We start from the raw sequence: 19,740 nt of genomic DNA, 5'->3' as shown, positions 1-19,740 counted from the left end.
TTATTGATTGATTGATTTAGATACTGCGGATTGAACCCAGGGGTGCTCTACCACTGAGCTGCATTCCCAGCCCTTTTTATTTATTTTTTTTATTTTAAGAAGGGTCTTGCTAAGTTGCTTAGGGCCTTACTAAGTTGTTGAGGCTGGCCTCAGACTTGCAATCCTCCTGCCTCTGGAGTCGCTAGGATTACAGCTGTGTGCCACCAGGCCTGGCTCAGAACTGGGATTTGAATAAGGTCCTTTGGGGCTAGGGCCCTTGACCATTGAAGCACACTGCCGTTGGGCTGGGGGACAGTGTCTCGGCAACCTGGAGCATGCATTGTGATTCTACCTTCTAGGTACTGTGGCCTGAAAACCAGCCTACTGTCGTCCCCCATGGTGGGGTTCATGGTGACCAATCAGTGCACCTACTACTCACCCATAGGCTTCCCTCAGATCCCAGTGGCTGCCTTGGCGGTGGAGAAAGTGGGTCACTCCAGCGTGCATTACCGACTTGCTCTGTTTCCACCTAAGCACACCGAGGAGCCACCTTCAGTAGATGACAGTGACCTCTCTGATGGCTTTTTCTTTGGCCATCCTAAATTGGCTCAGTTCGATGCTTTGGCCTGTACCACGGGGTCTTCAGTCCACGTCTTTGTGAATCCAGCCACCAGCAAGCCAGCAGGGCTCCCTGAAGACTTCAGGAAGGGCCTCTTGAAGCTGATGATCCCAGCTTCTGTATGAATTGCGTATACTCTGTATGGAATTGCTCATAAAATAAAGTTTAGATTATTCTCTCTGAAATTTCTTCTGATTTATTAGATATATCTTTTGCCTTTTAAATAGCTGTGAACTTCTTCAAAGTTTTTTAAGAGTCATTTAGCTCTGTCAATGACTCACCTCCTTGCATAAGACCATGGGCCAAGTATTTTTGCACAGTGTATCCCTTGGACCATCACAGCCAACCTTGCAAGACAGGTATTGTTCTCGCTGCCCTTTTACAGAAGAGGAAAGTAAAGTTTGCAGAGTAGAAGCAGCAGCCAAAGAAAGGCCATTGGACTCGGAAGCCCATGCTCTTAGCCACCACATAATGTTACCTCTCCAGCCCGCACCAACCCTGAGGCCCAGGCCAGCCCAGGCCCTAGAGGATCCATTTCTGCAAAGGAGCCCCATTCACTTCCTGTAAGTCAACTGCTCTTCTCTGTATCGCACGTTTCCTTATCAATATCTCACCAGCTGGGCCTGGTTGAAGATCATTGATCCGAAATGACTCATTAAATGTCTTCAGCTTCTTTCAGCTAATAATCATGTGGCCTATGGGGGATGGGGTGGGGAGTAGGGATGTGAACTCTGGTGATGGAAAAAAATCACCTTCATTTCATATGTTTAAAAACAACCAAAAAACAATCCTTTGATGCTTATCTGTTAGATCCATACTTGAAGCCAAGAGTAGCTATGAATAAAATAAATCTTTGATGCTGAAATATGTGAAGACCATCCTTTGGGATAATAACAAAAATGGTTGCCACTTACTGAGTGCCACCTACACAAAATGCTTTGTGGTCATGACCTTACTTGATCCTTATCCTTGTTCTGTATGGCCAGTGTTATCATTAACATCTTTCAGATGAGAACGTTAAAGCTTCGAAGAAGATCCTTGGAGGCAGAAAAGGGGCTTGAGTTCAAAATTGGTCTCGGCCTCATCCTGACCCCCAGAAAACTGTGGGTTTTATCTCTCTGGACCACAGTTGCCTCATCTGGAAAACATGATCCCTAAAGACCTTTTTCCAGTTGGACTCCTGAATGCTTTTAAATAAATGGAGACTCTTGGCCTGCTATGGAACTGAGTTCCAAATCCCTACCATATATAAATAGCTTTGGAATATCCTCACTGTGATATAAACAAATCCAAGTGCTATCCCTTTGCCATTAAGACCAATCAAATTTCAATTAGATCAATTTTTAGATTTTAGAAACACTTCACACAGTGACTCTAAAGCTTGGAAGACTATTAACCAGCAGCCTGATGTTTGCAGGCATTATCTACATGACCTCTGACACTTGACCTTCTCAAGCAGGTCAGTGAGGAGAAATTCTAGTACTCATGCATCACCTCCAACTTCAAGGCCACATGCATTATCTCACCTTAGTTACATAACTACTCTGAGTGTTGAGTTTTGTAATCATTATTATTATTATGCCCACTGTGGAATTAGGACAGGCTCCTCAGGAGGAAGTGATCTGTCCACCCAAACTGTGAAACTTCTGCCCGGCAGAGCTAGAACTCTAATCCAGCTGGGTCTTTTAATCCATCTTTCTGTGTTGCCAGCTATGCAACTCATCACAGTAAACCTGAATTTTTATGTTACACTATTCTATACCACCAGTCTTTGAAAATTATGGGGATAGTAGTGGTAGTTTGACCAAGAGGTTCTTAATCAGAGGCAATTTAGTGGAATAATGAAGACAACAGGTCCACCATGAGTGAGACCTGGATTTGTATCCTGGATCTGCTTTCTCTGCAGGGAAACCGCATGTCTAAGTTCTCCCGGAATAGTTCTGATTATCCCATCATCATGGGCTAATACTTGTGGGTTCCAGAGCAGGAGTAAAACTGGCAAATAGTCCATGGGTCACTCCACCCTTTTTCTCTCTCTCAGTGGGCTTCATGTAGGTGTATACTTTAGTCCATTCCTGCTGTTGTAACAAAATGCCTTAGACTGGGTAATTTATAAGAAGGAAGTTCTTACAGTTTGGGAGGCTGGAGCATCCAAGATCAAGGCATTAGCAGCTTTGGTGTCTGGCAAGTATTCCTCTCTGCTTCCAAGATGTTGTCTTGTGGCTGTATCCTCACATGATGGAAGAGTAGAGGGGCAAAAGGAGGACCTCACTAGCTCTTTCTAGCCCTTTATAAGGGCACTAATCCTCATGACTTAATCCCCTCTACAGGGTCCCACCTTTTAATACCATTACATCGGGACTTTGATTTTAGCATATGAATTTTGGGGGAACATATTCAAACCATTGCAGTGTATATGGATACCCCAACTTGCATGATCAAATTGAGTCCACTCTCCAACAGCTGACATTTGGCTAGTCTAACTAGCTATGCATGTGTCTACTACTTTGCTTGCCTTTTGGAAGAATACCTGGGGAAGAGGCCAACCAAGGCTTGAAGATGTTTGGGGTCCTTTGGGCATGCACTTCTGGGGTCTTATGAGGACTTGGAGGCATATCTAGAAAAGGTGGCCCTGGCTCTGAGTCAGCAAAACCCTTTGGCCCAGGACGTTCTCAACCACGGGGAGAGGCACAGCCAGAAGAATGGAGTGGGTCTTTCTAAAATTCCAAAATGGGCAGGGAAGGTGGGCCAGGATTTGATTGATTAAATTAATTGATTAAAACTGGCCCCTTTCATTGTCAATGGTGTCTTGGTCTGAACAATCAATGACATAGTCACCTTGTTTATGAGTTGTGTGACTTTGAATATTACTTTCCTCTACATTCCCTGATTTGTGACATAGGAAAAATAATGCTGTAGTGACCACAGGCACTGTCCCCCAATGTTTTCAACAGAAGGATTGCACTTCCCTGCTGTCTTCAAATTAGATATGGACATGTGACTTTCTTTGAACAATGTCAGTGGGCAAGAATGACATGGATCCTTTCAGGAGGCAGCATTCAATTACCTGTGTTTGGCTTTCTTTTTTTTTTTTTTCTCTCTAATATTTATTTTAATTGTAGTTGGACATAATAACTTCATTTTATTTATTTTTATGTGCTGAGGATCAAACCCAGGGCCTCGCATGTGCTAGGTGAGTGATCTGCTATTTCTGGTAGATGTGCACTACTGCTGCCATGAACAACGGCCCAGCCCCCAGCCAGCTTTGCAAAAACAAGTAAGCTTCTGTTGCTTCAAAGCCCTGGGATGGTAGGGCTATGTGTTACCTAGCATAACCCATTCATTCTCTTTCTTTCAAGTACCAACCTCATAGGGCAGTTGAAAGAGTTGCATGAGAAATGTCTGTAAGTACTGGCATTGTGCCTGGTATACAGCTACTAGAATTTATCCTAGAAGAAATGTATGCACCCGCTTACACAGACATCTTCAAGGTTGGAAAATACCCTATTGTTACATTCATTATCTTTGATGCAATTCTACGGGAAATCAGACACTGTTTTCTATTTTATGTGAGAAAAATGACAGAGGTAAGAAAACGGCCTGGGATAGGGGAGGGATGCTTTACACCTGGGGTGTGTGTCCCCCCTAGGACTCACCAGAATTGAGAATGAAGATGCTTTCTTTAAAAATAATCCCACGTTTGGGTAAATCTCATAAGTTTAAGAACTGATGACATCATCTTTCTAGTGCTCAAATTTTTAATACTTCACTGTGAGTCAAAGCAGTGAATATTATGGCACTCATTGGATTTTACTGGGAAATTCTAGCACTATAAATTTGTTTTAAAACTACAGAGAGAGAGAGCGCCAGATCTCATATGCATGTTCTTGGAGAAAGCCAGGATTTTCTTATAAAGTGGCAAAAATAAATCTAGAGAGACTTAAAAGAAAAATTGTCAGTCATTACTACTTTACTCTTCACAAGCTATTTTAGCTGAGCTGCTAATAAGCAGCCATGTTGTTCCCGCTGTTTGCCGGGTACTTCTGAGCAGATGTGACTTGTGCGTTTGCTAACAAGGGGACAAGTGCAATAATCAAGCAGGTGAAGAAAATCTTCAGGTACCGCAGATTTTCTAACTACGTTTTTGTTACACTCGAATTCCTTCAGAAACCTACAGGACGAGATGAGAGGTACAAAATGTGTGTTCATGTTTTGCTTAGACAGAATATGGCTCCTAGCAATTAATGCTTTCAGTCACATTAAGCATTAAATAATGCCTTGTGACATTACAGTATTTCCCATTACAGATCAATTTTGTAGCATTTGTTCATAATCAGAGTTGAAATGTTACCTAGAAACAAAATATGTTTTCCTTGAAACAGTCAGACCTTATTAGAAATCTAAGGTTTTACAAATCACCATGTTAACAGTTATATCCCCTGGCTAAGGTTTTCTTTCTTTAAATAGTGTTAAATTCAGCCCCAGAAGCTGAAGTCTCTTTGAAGATTACTCTTCTTATGTGCACTGACTTGAAAAGAAAAACCTAATGTTCCAAATATATCTAGCGTCCTACTATGTACAACTTAATAAATCAACCAGTATTCCCTTTTTCAGGAAAAATAATATTAGCACCTTATAAAAATGTTATGCTTATGCTTAGGTTACATAAGGTTAGCAAGTTTCTCATTTTCCTAAAAACAGGTTTTCATTGCTAGAAAAAAAAAAAATCAGCTTGTTTCTAGCTAAGCAGAGTTATTTTCATTTCCTGACCACATAACCATATGTTGTGGGTAAGCAAAGAAATAAAGAGAAAACATGAGAATCAAGAGATTTGCAGCAGTACCACTTAATGCTAAATTTCAGAGATTTGGGGAGCTAGAAACATCTGGATTTGTGAGCTGGCCCTGCCATTATTAAATGAATATAGAATCTTGGACAAATTGCGTAACTCATCATCCATTAAGTATTAGCTATTTTTATATTTTTGCAGATTTTTTTTTTTTTTTTTTTTTTGCTGGTGAATATTCCTTTTGATTAAAACTACCAGCCTCTAGTTTGTTAAGCAAATGATTACTGAGCATTTATTGTATGCCAGACTCTACCCTTCTAGGTCCCTGTCAACAGCAGTAAAGGAGACAGATCAGAGTGCTATTCTCATGGAGTTTACATTCCTGCTTAGGAGAGAGGGGCGATGTACAAACAAGGCCAAACGAAACTGAAGATGGAATGGTAGCCCTTCAAAAGATATCTACCCCCCAACCCCCAGAACCTGTGAATGTGACTTTATTTGGAAGAAGTGTCTTTGCAGCTGTCATTAAGAATCTCAAGAAGAGATCATCCTGGATTGTGAAGAGCTCTAAATCTGACTAAAGTGTATTTATAAGAGACATGTCAAGGGGAGACCCAGGGAAAAGAGGCAGAGTCCATATTGAAGTTGGAGGCAGAGACAGGAGTGAGCCACAAGCTAAGGCACTCCTAGTGTCACCAGAAACCGGGAAGCATGTAAGTATTCTCCTTCAGGGACCTTGGAAGGAACATAGCCCTGCTGACACTTTGATTTCAGACTCTGGCCTCCAGAACCATGAGAGTTAAGTTTGTCATTGCAAACCACCCATGTGGCTGAAATTTGGGCAATGGCCCTGGGAAACAAAATACAAATGTTAATGCCTAACAAGAATAAAACAGGGAATGAGCTAGGGACTCGAGTGAGGACGACTTTAAGTAGTGGGGACACTGAGGAGGCCTCACTGAGGAGGCCTCATTACACTCATTTCCTGAGGATGAGAGATGGTTGATCTGAATCTAAGGAGGCAGCACGTGTAAAGGTCCTGTCCTGGGAATGCCACCAGTGTGTTCGATAACCAGAAAGTCAGTGGGGCTGCAATATGAATATGGGATGGGATATAAAAGGAAGAGGGTAAGGAGATAATGCAGAGGAGGGAGGTGAGGACCCCATCCTCCAGGGCCTCTTAGGCCTGGTAAGAAGTCTGGATATTCCAACTGAAACCTGTCTCAGAAATATCTTTAAATGACCTGCAGGTGGCCTAACTACATAGAGAAAGGATGTTGTTAAGTATAGATTTATTAAATTAGCGAATATGGATATATATTCTGGACATTCTAGTAACTGGGTTTAAAAAACCCAGAAGCTTTATAATCTTATCCATGGACTCCCATTGCACTGTTTAATTATGTATGAATAACGATGCCACGAACAGTCTATGTGAAGTCAAACACACAGGACACAGTAGAAAATCCTCTCGGGATCCTTTATTTCACTTCCTACTCACAAGGTGGAATTTCAGCTTGTAGTCATCATTTCTGCCAGTTCAGTCAATGGCTCGGAACATCACAATCCCAATCCCACAGTGTCAACAATCCTGGAGGCAGATCCGAGGTGAGGGATTCACGTTCACTAATGAATTCCACTACATTTTGCTTTCTTGTGATCCCATGGTCTCATTCCAATTGAGGATCACTGAAGAAACGGACTGTATTTCTATTCACTATTTCAAAGATCAGACCTACCTCATTTACTTGTCAAGAAAAATTTCTCAAGTATATTTAAAGTGTTTATCATTTTCCTATAGTTCTTCAAATGCTTGACATTCGTCTTTTCCCTACCTCTAAAACTCCTTTCTTGTTCACATTATCTTTCTTGATTGCTTCTCAGTTTATATAAAAACAAAAAGAAAATGTGGATTTATTGTGCACATTAGCAGGTCTGTTCATAAAAACGCACAGAGGTTTTATATACCACTTACAGTAACAGCTCAGAGTAAAAAGGAAGAAAGAATCTGAAATGTTAGACTTGCTCGGAAATAAGGCTACCTGGGACAATGCCACTATCTAGCTTCATCAGAATCTTTACTTCTCCAACTTTTTAGCAGTGGCAAGTAATAAAAAAACAAACAACAACAAAAAACCCTGATAGTTAAAATATGTAGCAGTCACTCCATATACTGCCCCTCCCACCCAACCTTAATAATAATAGGGTTTTTTTTTTCAAGTTTTATTCCACTTTCATTTAAATTTAGTGGAAAAAAACTTAAAAAGTCATGTTGTAGCAATGTGTCCCCATGCAGAATTGCAATTTGCCAAGATTGTAATGTGCTTTGAGAGAAATCTTACTGAAAAAATAGTGATGACCGTTTTCCAGTAGATCTTGAGTGAAAAAATCATTTGTACCCCAATCTGAGGTATAAACTTGCTTTTGGGGGGACACAACTACTGTAAATTAGACAATTGTAGCAACCACCCAAGACAATAAATGAAAGCGTATGACAATCTGCCACATTATAGTGAGTGTCTATTCAAAGTTCATCATGATTTTTAGTGAGATCTTCCCCATAATTGGTAGCTTGGCTTCCAACAAACATGTTCCAGTTGTCTAGTATTTCCTCTTTAGTTAGCTTCTCATCCTGTAGGAGAGAGGGAAGAGCTGTCAAGGAAGCTGTGGTAACTGTGAGTCTACAGTTCATCATGAAAACCATGCTAGTTCATTGATTTGCAATGTCTTAAATGCTACATTAAATAATTCAGAAGCTTCCGGGTTCCTCTTTCATCTACCATTACTGCACTTCAAAATTCCAAACTGGAACATCCTCTTGCTATAAAAGCTGTGCAAAAGTACATCAGGTAGGTCCCTAAGTAATTCAGAAGCTGGAATCCATTTATGTCTACAAGCAGTGCAAGCACGTTCAAACAGGCCCTGAAGAATTCCACTTCCCTTTTATAGCCTAGCTGCTCGACCTGACTGTTTGAATAACCTGGGACTTTGGGGCAACTAGCAAAGTTGGATGGAGCAGGACTTTTTATTAATTGTATTTATTTATTTTGATATCAGTAGATCATAAAGTACTGGCATTAGAACCAGAAGTGGGAGCCTGCCCAAGGATATCTGGGCTGAGGAGGGGGATAAGCTTCCCTGTGCCTGGCATATCCCAGAAGCCTGATGAACATTTGGTAACTGAACGAATGGATGAATAAGCTTGTCTTAGGGCAGGCATGTTTTGCTTTAATTCCCTGCCCTGCCCACATCCGAGTTGCTGGTTCTTCAATCCTGAAAGGTATGACTCAATGAGAGTTTGTGGCTCGCAGCTGGCTGTCCAGAGGAGTCTGGGCTCAGTGAGTTCACCGTGGGCTACCATGGTCTGGTTCAAGTTTACAGGTCTCTACTGCAGGGCAAGAACAGGAAGTCAGCATGACAGGGCCACAGGGGCCAGTGCTATCACCAGAGGCAAACAAAGCAATCTTATGTAAACTGTCACCTTTCAATCAATGATCACAAACATTTGAATTACCTTGTTCTTATCCGACTCGTATACCAGGTGCCTGGCCTCGGCCTGGGCATGGTCATAATCTTGAGGGAGGATCCAGTGGCGAATCTCGTCTTTGTCCAGCTTCCCATCCTTGTTCAGGTCTCGGAAGTCACTGAATTGCTCCCGTTCAGACAAAACCCAGTCTGGCTCAGGGCCATTATCCTCGTGAGAAAACATATCGGCTAGAAGGGAAAGCGTTCAAGAGGGAAGGGAGAAGTCAAAACACTTGACCCCTTGAGGTTTTGGAAGGGTGATGACCAATCAAGAGACCTACCTCCTACCTCTTAGTGTCATTAGGTTTGGTGGTGCTGGGGATGGAACCGGGGCCTCAGGCACACTAGGCAAGTGCTCCACCACTGAGCCACATTCCCAGCCCCATCAACAGACCTAACTCAAGTAGCTGGTGGGAGGATTCTTGGTGATAATAATGCAATGATTTATCCACTCTGAAGGCCACCTGGTGGACTAGGAAGACCTGAGATTAGGATCCAGGAAGCGAACCTTGACTCTTGACTTAGTTCTGTAACTGGAATTAGATTACTTCGGTGAATGAGCCTTAAATTTATCTGTAAGAACTGTCAGCAAAGACACATCCAAATGGACTGTGTCTGTAAAATGGAAATAATAATGGGCAAATCACATGGTTATTAGGAAGATCAAATGGGTTGTTTATGTGAAGGCTTCTGTAACCCAAGTTGGTACATAAAGGTGAAAACTAGTAATAATGACCACCTCAGAGCATTTTCTACACTGGTCAGGATAACTGAAAGTGTTCCACATGCTTTTTGTTTCATTTAACTTCCTTACAACCATATGAACTAGGTGTAGTTGGTGATTCCAATTTACAGATGAAAACAGGCATAGCCTCCCTGCAAACCACAACTAGCCTGAGCTTGAGGCTGCATAGGAACATGGTGCTCTGCTTCCAACCCATGGCCTTAACCACTGTGCTTATAACTATTGTCATTTATGTCATTTCCAAAGGGCTTTCTTTTTTTTCCATCCTTAAAACAATTCCATAAGACAGACCATTACCCACATTTCCAAAATAGTAAGAAAAAGAAAAAGAAAGAAACATTTATACATTGCTTGTTTTTAGAAAAGAGTCTGAACTGTGGGCAGTTTGTCTTTGATGGGAGCACAGTTTAGAAACATCATTTTTTAAAAAGTTGCAACACAGAAAAGAAACACTGTAATGCAGTTTCAGTGTAGAGAAAAGTTCATTGTAATAAGCTGGGTTCCATTCTCAGCACTGCATAAAAATAGATGAATAAAATAAAGGTCCATCAACCTCTCTCTCTCTCTCTCTCTCTATATATATATATATATATATATTTTTTTTTTTAAATAAATAAAAAGTCAGTATAAGGAAAACTCTTTATAATCAAGTTTCAATATAGAAAACCTTTGTAATAAAGTTTCAAGGTAGAGAAAAACTCTTTGTAATATGAAATTTCAATATAGGAAAAACTATCAGGTGGTAAACGAAGCAGGAAAGGAATGAAAGCTTTTGGCTTGAATTTTGGCTCTAAGGTAGCAACAAGGCAAGCCCACACCTAATATTTACTCATTGTTTTTAAGAAAGGGCTGCCCCACATATTAGCTAATTTGTACTTCAATCAATCCTACAAAGATGGAAGCTATGTTTTCCCATTTTGCAGACTAGGAAACTGAGTCTTAGAGTTACATGACTCTCTCAGGGTTGTGAAGCTATTAAGTGGAGAAGCCAGTGCTCTTGATTCCAGTGCCCTTTCCATTATACCACACCATCACCTGTTTCCCATTCAGCCCTGCCTGAAGAGGAGGCTGCCCAGAAATGAAAAGAAGTCAATACAGCAGGTCTTTCTGACAGCAAGTCACTCGAAATTCGATTTTCATATACAATGCCCCTACCTCCCTCTCTGCCTGGTGTAAAGAATGGAACATTTCTTTTAGGCAGAGCTACTCACAGAGTTCTGCCCCTGACTTGCACCATTTCAATGCAGAGTTCAGGAGGAACAGCACAGGCTGCTAATCAAAAGTGCTACATTGTTTGCTTTTTTTATCAGTCTGCCTTTTCTGTCAGTCTAATTCTATCACCACTGTCACAGTGAGACCTCCAAGGGGCTGAACACTTCCCTCTCACGTGTACCCAGCAACTGAAAGGCACATCTGATTGCATGATGAGGTAGCTATCAGCATTTTTTTCTAAAGGGTAGTACCACCAAGATCACTTTAATTACTGTGGCAAGAGCTACCTGTCTGTTACCAAAGACAGACAGGCAACTGTTCAGTTCTCAGAACCAAATATAATTTCTAATGATGAGCAGAAACTCTGCTCATCATTACCAAAGGTACGTGTCTCTGTATGTGGGGTGGCAAAATACAACCACAAAACAAGAGAGTAAAGGCAACTCTAGGTTTACATACAAAGATAATTAACTGTCTCTATTAAATATGTATATGAAAATTATATTATTGCATTCCTCTCTCATAGGTCAGCACTTAAATCAATTGATTTTCCAGCTTTGACTTAAAAGGTTGAGATGAGAACACAAGAGCTGTCATGAGAAGGCAGTATGCAGTATGCAGTTTTGCCTCAGCAGTTTCTGGGGCAAAATGCACATTTCCTTGTTGCCTGCTCCTTTATGCTTGGGGGGATGGGGGGACACTGGGCTACCAGGGAGGGCTCTATCCAGCAATGGTGGCGTGTGACCCCAGTGAGAACTCAAGTTTCAGCCAACCAGTGCTCACAGAGACCTGAAAATGCACTTCTCAACACTGCTTAAGTGAACATCTTTAGATCACAATGCTAGGTATAGACAACCCCGGATGGAAAAAATGCCTATGTCATTGGGTAACTGGGCACTTGGTAGAAGATTCATTCTCTGAAAAGGATACCTTTCTGCAGAGAGCTCAGGTACACAAGCAGTTCTACTGACCATAGCTACATCTGCTCAGGGATTCTAGGCTGGGCTGATGGAAGGCTAAATAATGATCCCCTGATATAGCACCACTAGGGCTGATATAACAAATGGGGTGGAAGGCCCTCCCTACTGGGAAGTCCCAGCAGCTGCTGCTTTAAGAGATGTCTATGTGTGGAAGAAAGTTGCCCCACGAGGACAGCTGAGCAACTCCAGGCCGGCACTCACCAATGTACTCATCCTGGTCCACAAACCCATCCCCGTTCTTGTCGATGTCCTCCAGAGTTTCCTAGGAAGCAAAGGGCAAAATACAATGTAAGATGGTCGTGTGCTCTGAGCTGAGAATTCTAATGTCCACCTTTCATGGCCTCATGCTTGGTGATTCCAGGCTCATTCCCTTACCTGCCCAGGCACTAGTTCACCTGTTAAAACAGACAATGGATTCTGTCCCTACTCCTCCTCCCTATAATTTTAAAAGCAAAAATCCTTCCCTAAAGAAAAATGTGCGTAGAAGCCCAGAGGTGTTGTGAATCCATCAGGAAGCCCTGCCAACCCAACCAATCTTCACCATCTAGTCAAGCACTGGGGGAATCTGTGAGACCACTGGATTGAATGATCACAAAAACAGATTCTAGAGCTACCAGGACTAGGAACACTGAATAATCAGAGAAATATGAAATCACAAATAATTAAATAATAAAAGTATATCTGACTTTTGAATTATTCTACTTTGGAATTAGTATATTTGACTTCCTAATTAGTTCTTTTGCCAGGGTCAGTAATTAAATGAGTTTACTCTCCATAGGCATAGCAACTCAAAAGACATCCCAAGTCAAAGAAAACAGCCAACCAGAGAACACAGCACTAATCTGGAAGGCATGTAATCAGTCCACTTGTGGATAATTCCATCATCACTGGTCCTCTGGAAAATTAGTTATCACTAAACAGATATTGGGCTGCAGAGAGAAATGGTTCTTGAAGCCCTGACCCAGTCCCGAGGGTCCTAGGTGTCCTGAGCATGAGCTGGGGCAGGAGTGGACGCCTCCCCCACCTGGATGACTAAAACAATCCAGAGCTGCTTCTGAACAAAGGCTTCTCTTTGGAAGAAGGCACCTATTTCCTAGCATTGAAGCAATTGAAACTGGCTCAGGACATCTGCCCAGGAAACAGATGATGGCATTTATTTAATTGTTGTGGGAAATAGGCACCTGGGACCCAAAACAACACGGGAAAGTGATAACTCAGAGGCCTTACAAGACACTCATCACTCAAGCCCTAGCATCTGATCCCTTTATCTTCCAAAGACCCATCTTTAAGAATAGCAACATTATAAACCACCATTCCACCTTAAGTCCATAAATTTTTAACAATCCAGTGCATTTCATCTCAAAATCTTTTTCTAAGTCCCTCAAAGCTAAAAAACAGGTGGAGACAAGCCAGTTGCTCCCTAAACCCATCTGCTCTTCCTAGGCACATGTCTACACTCTCTCTCCCAGTCTCCTCATATCTAGAAGGGGTCACTGCAACATAAATGGAAGGGATGCGTCTTTTTTCGTGGCCAGAAAAGTAAAGACCATCTATACGTTCTCTTTATTCCTTTTCTTTCCTTTGTCTCCCACCTGGTTGTTACCAAGATGACCTTGAAGCCACAAGATGATAGAGCCCAAGATGGAAATAGTCTGGGTACCTGATGGTGTTTAGAGGGGAACTGCCCAGGAGATGAACCTGGCTGAGATCATCTGTACAGGACTTTGTAAGAAATAAGCTTTGATCATGTTAAATGATTTTGACTGGGGGCTGTTTGTTACAGCGGCTAGCTTGCACTAACTTCCTGGGTACATAGGTATTCAACACATTCAACTTCAGATTCCTTCTCCAATTCTTTAGGCTAAAAAAATGTCTCTCTGTGGATGAAGGGACAAGATGAACGGCAGCATTTTCCTGGGTCTTTTCTTAGCCCAGGCTCCTCATTGATCTCACCAACACCACAATTTCCTTCATATGCTCAAACTCCTCAGGATGTAGAAAGGCAGTGAACTCCTCTCGAGTAGCTGTCAGGTCCCCATCGAGGTCTGCAGCCTTGAACCTTCTCTCATCACGTGGCAGCATCTTTTTGAAGGTATGATGATCGGAACTATCTTGGAACTCTGTGGGGTTTCCTACAGGATGTATGCAGAAAAGCCAAACATTACACATTGGACAAAAGGTCCTGACCTACTGAGTTCTTTAAAAACATTTTATTTCAGAATGCCTCTAGTATCTGTCCCTTCAAGTCATCCCTTCATAGAGGCCCTAATGGCTTATTAGGGGCAACAGAGCAAGTGGTTAAGGGCATAAGCTTTAGACGGTACAATACTGTACTTCTTTTTGCAGAACTCTGCTTTCATCAATACATTCTTTGATCTAAGATGTACATAGGCTCCCTGGTTCCCTGTCTTGTCTAAATGCCTCTGCCTGGCTTTCAGTGTGAGTCTGAGCACCTGTGTGTCCCTGGTTCTCTTGAGGCTTGTCTCCTTGCTGTCTCTACCAGGCAACAAGAGGGTTTGCACCCTGGAACTATGTAACCACACTCTTGCCTCATTACTCCTTTGATCTAGTTTGTCTTAAATCCAAATGTTACTGAATGCACTATTCTCTGCCGCCCCCAACCTTCCCCGCAGGTCTCTCTCTCTCCAAATATAAATCCATTCTTCAAGACCTGGATCCCAAACCACCCTCCAGAAAACCATCTCCCCATCTCCAACTGCTCCACAACACTCCATTCTTGCTACCTAAAATTTACCAACAGTTTGAAACTGTACCACAGATATATTTCCTTTCTGCTTTCTTATCTGTGTGCATCTCTGAGATGCAGGTCCAAGTAGGGCGGCAACCTAGTGGATTTAGTGGTCCTTCACACCTTCCCCTACAAATCCACAAAGGACTTCAAAGTAAGCAACTCAGTCCATTCTTAGTAGGCAGATTGTTCTCAACAGATTCTATTTAGGAGGGTTTGCCACCTCCCAAAATGGGTAGGCATGATGAGAGAGAGAAGAAAATCCCCCTCAAGAAGCTTGTTCCCTGGACCCCAGCTGGATGATGTCTCCTATAGCACCTCTTACCCAGGTAGTATCCATAGGTGGCTTGTTTGTATTCTTCCCAGGAAATTTTATCGTCTTTGTCTCTATCATAATCCTTCCAGACTTTAGCAACATTATCATAAATGTATCTTTTCTGCACCCGTTTGATCCAACTTTTCAGCTCCTCGGTGGTGACAAAGCCATCCCCATCACTGTCAATTCGATCAACAATCTTCCTGTAATAAAAGGAAAAAAAAAACCCACAAGATTATTATAAAGGTGTGTGTGATCTTGGTCCAGTGAAAGATCAAACACTTGCACAATCTAAAAATGCATAAATTACTGAAATAGAATCCGTGATCTAGTAGTGTTGGAAAAAGTGCTAACATGTATCCTTTCAAGAATGATATGCCCTTCTCCCATACCTCGACTGCTGCCTATTACAGACATTACTAATGGACCATGCCCCTCTGTCCTGACAATCCTAGATATGACTTCAGAATTATTCTCACCACAATGCTCTGGGGATGGCCACTACCAACTTGTTGGAGTTGACCTGGAAGATCAAATTTATCTGTCCTTCCTGGAGTATTCCAACTCCCTAATTTTAGAGTAACAAAACTGAGGCCCAGAGAAATGCAACGATTTTTCAAGATCACACAGATAGTATCTGGTACAACCAGGATAAGGACTCATTTTGGGGGGGCTCCAGGTCCAAGGCCAAAAAAAAAAAATTTTTTTTGAAAATTCAACGTAAATCATAAAAGTAAGCAATTTGGTTTTTGTGTTTTTTTTTAAAGAGAGAGAATTTTAATATTTATTTTTTAGTTTTCGGCGGACACAACATCTTTGTTTGTATGTGGTGCTGAGGATCGAACCCGGGCCGCACGCATGCCAGGCGAGCGTGCTACCGCTTGAGCCACATCCCCAGCCTCAGGTGATCAGATCTTATTGGACACAGCATAAAATATCAGAGATGAAAGAACCTCCATGGCATGGAACCTATTCCAGAAACTTGAGCAGCTGCAGAAGCTTAAGGCCCCTCCTCTCTCGGTGAAGGTCCCGAGACCACTGGGGTCTCCACAGCTCTACAACTGGCCCAGGTTCCAGTGATTTCCCACTGGACTCCATTGAGGCATCCTAATCACTGGTCCAAAGCAGACTTCAGGTTGGAAACTTGCCATGTGTCCATCTCTAAGCCAGATGGTCCCAAGCTAGGAACACCATTTCTGTAGGGAACTTCCAAGACATTCCTAAGCTATTTTTAATGCCTACAAAAGTTCACCCCTAATTTCATTTACCTGGGATGAGGTCATACTGGCCAACTATGACTTTTTGAGGCTAGAATTAACTTCAGTGGTAAAATTTTCTTGTCAACAAAAGTTCTGATTGGAGTTGATCTTTGATTAATTACAAATGAGATATGAGCTGGGCATGGTGATGCAGCCTGTGATCCCAGTGGCTTGGGAGGCTGAGGCAGGAGGATTGTGAGTTCAAAGCCAGCCTCAGCAAAAGCAAGGCACTAAGCAACCTAGTGAGAGTCTCTAAATAAAATACAAAGTAGGTGCCCCTGAGTTCAATCCCCCGCACCATCCCCACAAAAGAAGGGAAATGAATTCCTTAGCTCTTTATTAGTGCAGCTTGATGGTTTGATCTCCTATAACTCATAACTATAGGAGACAGGGTATGAGTGTGGGGAGGGGGGTGGAGTAATTATTCAAAGTCACCATCTCCCACCTGAACCCAGGGAGCTTGGTCAAGCTCTTCTTCCTCAGGAAGGTAACAAAAGGTTCGAATGCTACTAGCACCCCTATGGTGTCCCTTCTTTCCCAATGTTAACAGCTCTCAAGCCTTAAGCATCTTCAGGCTTCCCCCCAGGAAATTCTAGCCAGACACAGCAGAAGATTTTCAGCACTGTGCAGTGTTAATCCCAGCTACTGTGTGCCAAGCACTGCTCCAAACCTGGAAACACAGTGGTGACCTGCCCATTGGCTACCCACTAAGGAGCTGAATCTCAGGCCAACAAAAAACTAGGGACATCAGATCATACAGCCTTCCTTTGAGAAAAGGGTACATCCAATTTACACCAAATGAATCTCCAGGACATAGCTTAGCCTGAACGTAGGAGGAGCTCAATAACTATTTGTTAGAAAAATAAATAAGAGCTTGACCTCTCTCTTGAAAAAAAATCTCAAAGAGTGAGGTACTGGGAAAGGCAGATTTGATGTAGAGAAAGCTGAATGCTTTAATCAGAACACCTGGATCCATATTCTGGCTTTGGCCCCATTACTTGAGATCTTGAGCAAATGACTTGATGCTCTGAGCCTCCGTTTTCCCATCTATAAGCTGGAACACTTACTTCCCAAGGAATGTTGTGAGGAACAAAGGAGAGGAGGTGTGCCTTTCCTCTCCAAAGACACTAATCTAGGTCCAGGTCGATGGAAAACCCCATAGACACTCAGCAAGTAACAAAAATGAGCAAAGCCAGTAGGAGGCCCTATGGCAACTGGGAGATTCCCTGATAGTTGTCAAGAAAGGTTGCCCAATTGAGTGTTTAAAAAAAATGGGGGTCTGGGCTGGGGTTGCGGCTCAGTGGTAGAGTGCTTCCCTAGCATGTGTGAGGCACTGGGTTCGATTCTCAGCACCATAAAAATAAATAAAGGTCCATCAACAACTAAAAAATATTTTTAAAAATTGGGGTCTGTACGTGAAATCAGTCAAATTTTAAAAGCAGAAAGTAATTTACATTTTTTTCCTTACGATTACATAAGGCACTTTTAAAACTGCATCCAGCCTATATGAGTCCCCACTTTGCAACCCTCTGACCTAGGTGTCTCTAGAGGCTTTAGAATGGTTTCTGTTTTAGAACTGATGGTCTGATAGTGGGGAAAAAAGCTGCCTGGATCCAGCCAGTCCTCCCTCAGCAGCCCAGACTTGCAGGGAACTGCTCCCTAATTTCCAAAAGCTCCACCCACATATTACCCAGCTGGTGGCTTAGGCCAGAGATCCAGAAGTCCTCCTTGGTCTCTCCTCCCACCTCTCCCCCACATTGAGTCAAAAGCAAGAGAAGCCACACGTGTCAGGATCCACCCTCTCCCAGATTCAGGCATTCCTTCCCTCTCCCTGCCTGAGGCATCCCCATGGTGCCTCACTCCATGTTGACAGTCTTTTCCTAACAGTTTTAGTGCTTCTCGGGCATTTCAAGGACATTTAATCTCTACCACACTGAAGTCCCTCCCACACTGCCCTTGGTTTCCCTCCTCTACTCTCACCTTCTTCTCTGTCCCTTTAGGGGCCTAACATCCCTTGTGGCTAGAAGAGAGGTCAAACCCTCTAAAAATGGGCTGTTCTCTCTTCAAGAATGCCTGACAACTTCTGAGTCATCCCACAGGCTCTGATCAGGAGACAGCTCCAAGTCACCAAGTCCCTCTCTCCAACCTGAAATCTTAGGGCTCCTTCTCCTTGAAGGGCTTGCTATGGTTTTTACATGCCATCATCACAATGATTAGGTATCATCTGCCTGTCCTAATTATAAGCATGCTGATGCCTACAACACAAGGTTGCATGCCAGATATCAAATGCGGTGCCTGGTACACAATAGTTATTCCAATGTTTGTGGTATGAATAAATGAATGAAGTCAAGGTTTTCACACAAAGATCAAACCCTGCCAACTCCACCAGTACTTGCTCTAGCCATTAGGCTGACCACATAATGAAGGTAATAAATGCAGCTGTAGGACAAAAAGTTACTCCCATTCCTCCCCCTCCTTCCTCTCCAGCAACAATGCAGAATAGTTGCCACTCAGGGGCCCAGAATAAATCAGTCTCCAAGTGCCTCAAAGCAATACAATAGACTGAATTTAATCAATGGCCCCTATTGTTAAGTCCTAAACAAGAAGAGAAAGTACTTCTCTGCCAAATAAAAGGTACTTGTTTGGAGGTGACTTTGAAGTTCAAAGATCTTTTTTATCACAACAGGCAGATGGTGCACCTCACAATAGGTATCATTTATCCTCATATTCTAACTACACACATTGGCCTTTGGTGGCCCCAAGAGCACAGGGATGGCTGTGTTCTTTTTATTACAGCAGAACACGAAGATCCTCCACCCCAGGAGCCAGGTTCTGGAAGCCTGCTGCCCAGTAGGCAGTCTATGTCCTTCCCCAACCCTGCCTCCATCTGGACCCATGCTGGCTGTTGGTCCCTCTGTGGAAGGATTTCCAGATAATTCTGCACAATGCCTTAGTGTCTTCTCCGGGGACCAGGAAAGGGTGCCCTGAGATTTATCAAAGTTTTGTTTCTCAGCTTTGGTTTCTGATTCCAGGAATAAGTTCACAATCTACCACCACGGGCCACTCTCCAGCGTTTTGCCCCTAACAAACAGTTGCCAAAGCATGAGGTGTCTTCGGGATATCTGCTGGAAATAGAAATCAGGGGGCCAGTTTCTAGTTGGTGTGCCCCTCACCCCCGCATCTCTTATCCCCAATTACTCTCTCTTGACAACGGTATTTTTATACCCCTACACCAGATTTATGGGACAATTGGGCATCAGGCAATAACACCCAGCCAGAGTCACAGGCCAAGAATCAAGCCCCACAAATAGCTTGCCCCTTCATCTTTAACCATTTGGTTCATCCTTGAGACCTACTTAGCAAGTGTCTCAGGGCCCCCTCAATCCCGGTTTGGGGGCGGGGATGAAAGAAAGAACCTGAGCCTGTGGGGTTAAAAGGCCACTGAAGATAAACTTCTTTTGTACACACTCTCCCCTCCCTTCTGATGCAACAGAAGGGGGGGCGGGTTCTCTCGGTCCTGGCTCCGCGGCCACTGCCACGTTCTCGCCTCCCCGCGGGAAGCCACCC

General features: G+C 42.9%; 2 protein-coding genes across 5 annotated transcripts in view; one reads left to right on the top strand and one right to left on the bottom strand.

Annotated features, from left to right (window-relative positions):
* Positions 1–783, top strand: part of LOC107135730 — a 174,544-nt gene extending 173,761 nt beyond the window's left edge. For all 4 annotated transcript variants that reach the window (XM_048788550.1, XM_015477739.2, XM_015477738.2 and 1 more), the window contains one exon: positions 339–783. In XM_048788550.1, coding sequence (XP_048644507.1) covers positions 339–723 — 385 coding nt within the window. In that variant the 3' untranslated portion in view covers positions 724–783. The remainder of the gene's footprint in view (positions 1–338) is intronic.
* A 6,070-nt stretch (positions 784–6,853) lies between these two features.
* Rcn1 (reticulocalbin 1) lies at positions 6,854–15,149 on the bottom strand (the record flags this gene model as incomplete). The annotated part of the gene is made up of 5 exons (XM_015477737.2): positions 6,854–8,019; positions 8,902–9,101; positions 12,051–12,111; positions 13,803–13,981; positions 14,924–15,149. Coding segments are annotated over 5 exons (774 nt in total), but the record flags the coding sequence as incomplete, so codon positions are not given.
* Between the last annotated feature and the right edge of the window lie 4,591 nt (positions 15,150–19,740).

Source organism: Marmota marmota, unplaced genomic scaffold (genome assembly GCF_001458135.2).
Source record: "Marmota marmota marmota unplaced genomic scaffold, marMar, whole genome shotgun sequence".
Taxonomy (NCBI): Eukaryota; Metazoa; Chordata; class Mammalia; order Rodentia; family Sciuridae; genus Marmota; species Marmota marmota.
The sequence above is the reverse complement of the archived record's forward strand: the minus strand, read 5'-3'. Positions and strand labels throughout refer to the sequence as shown.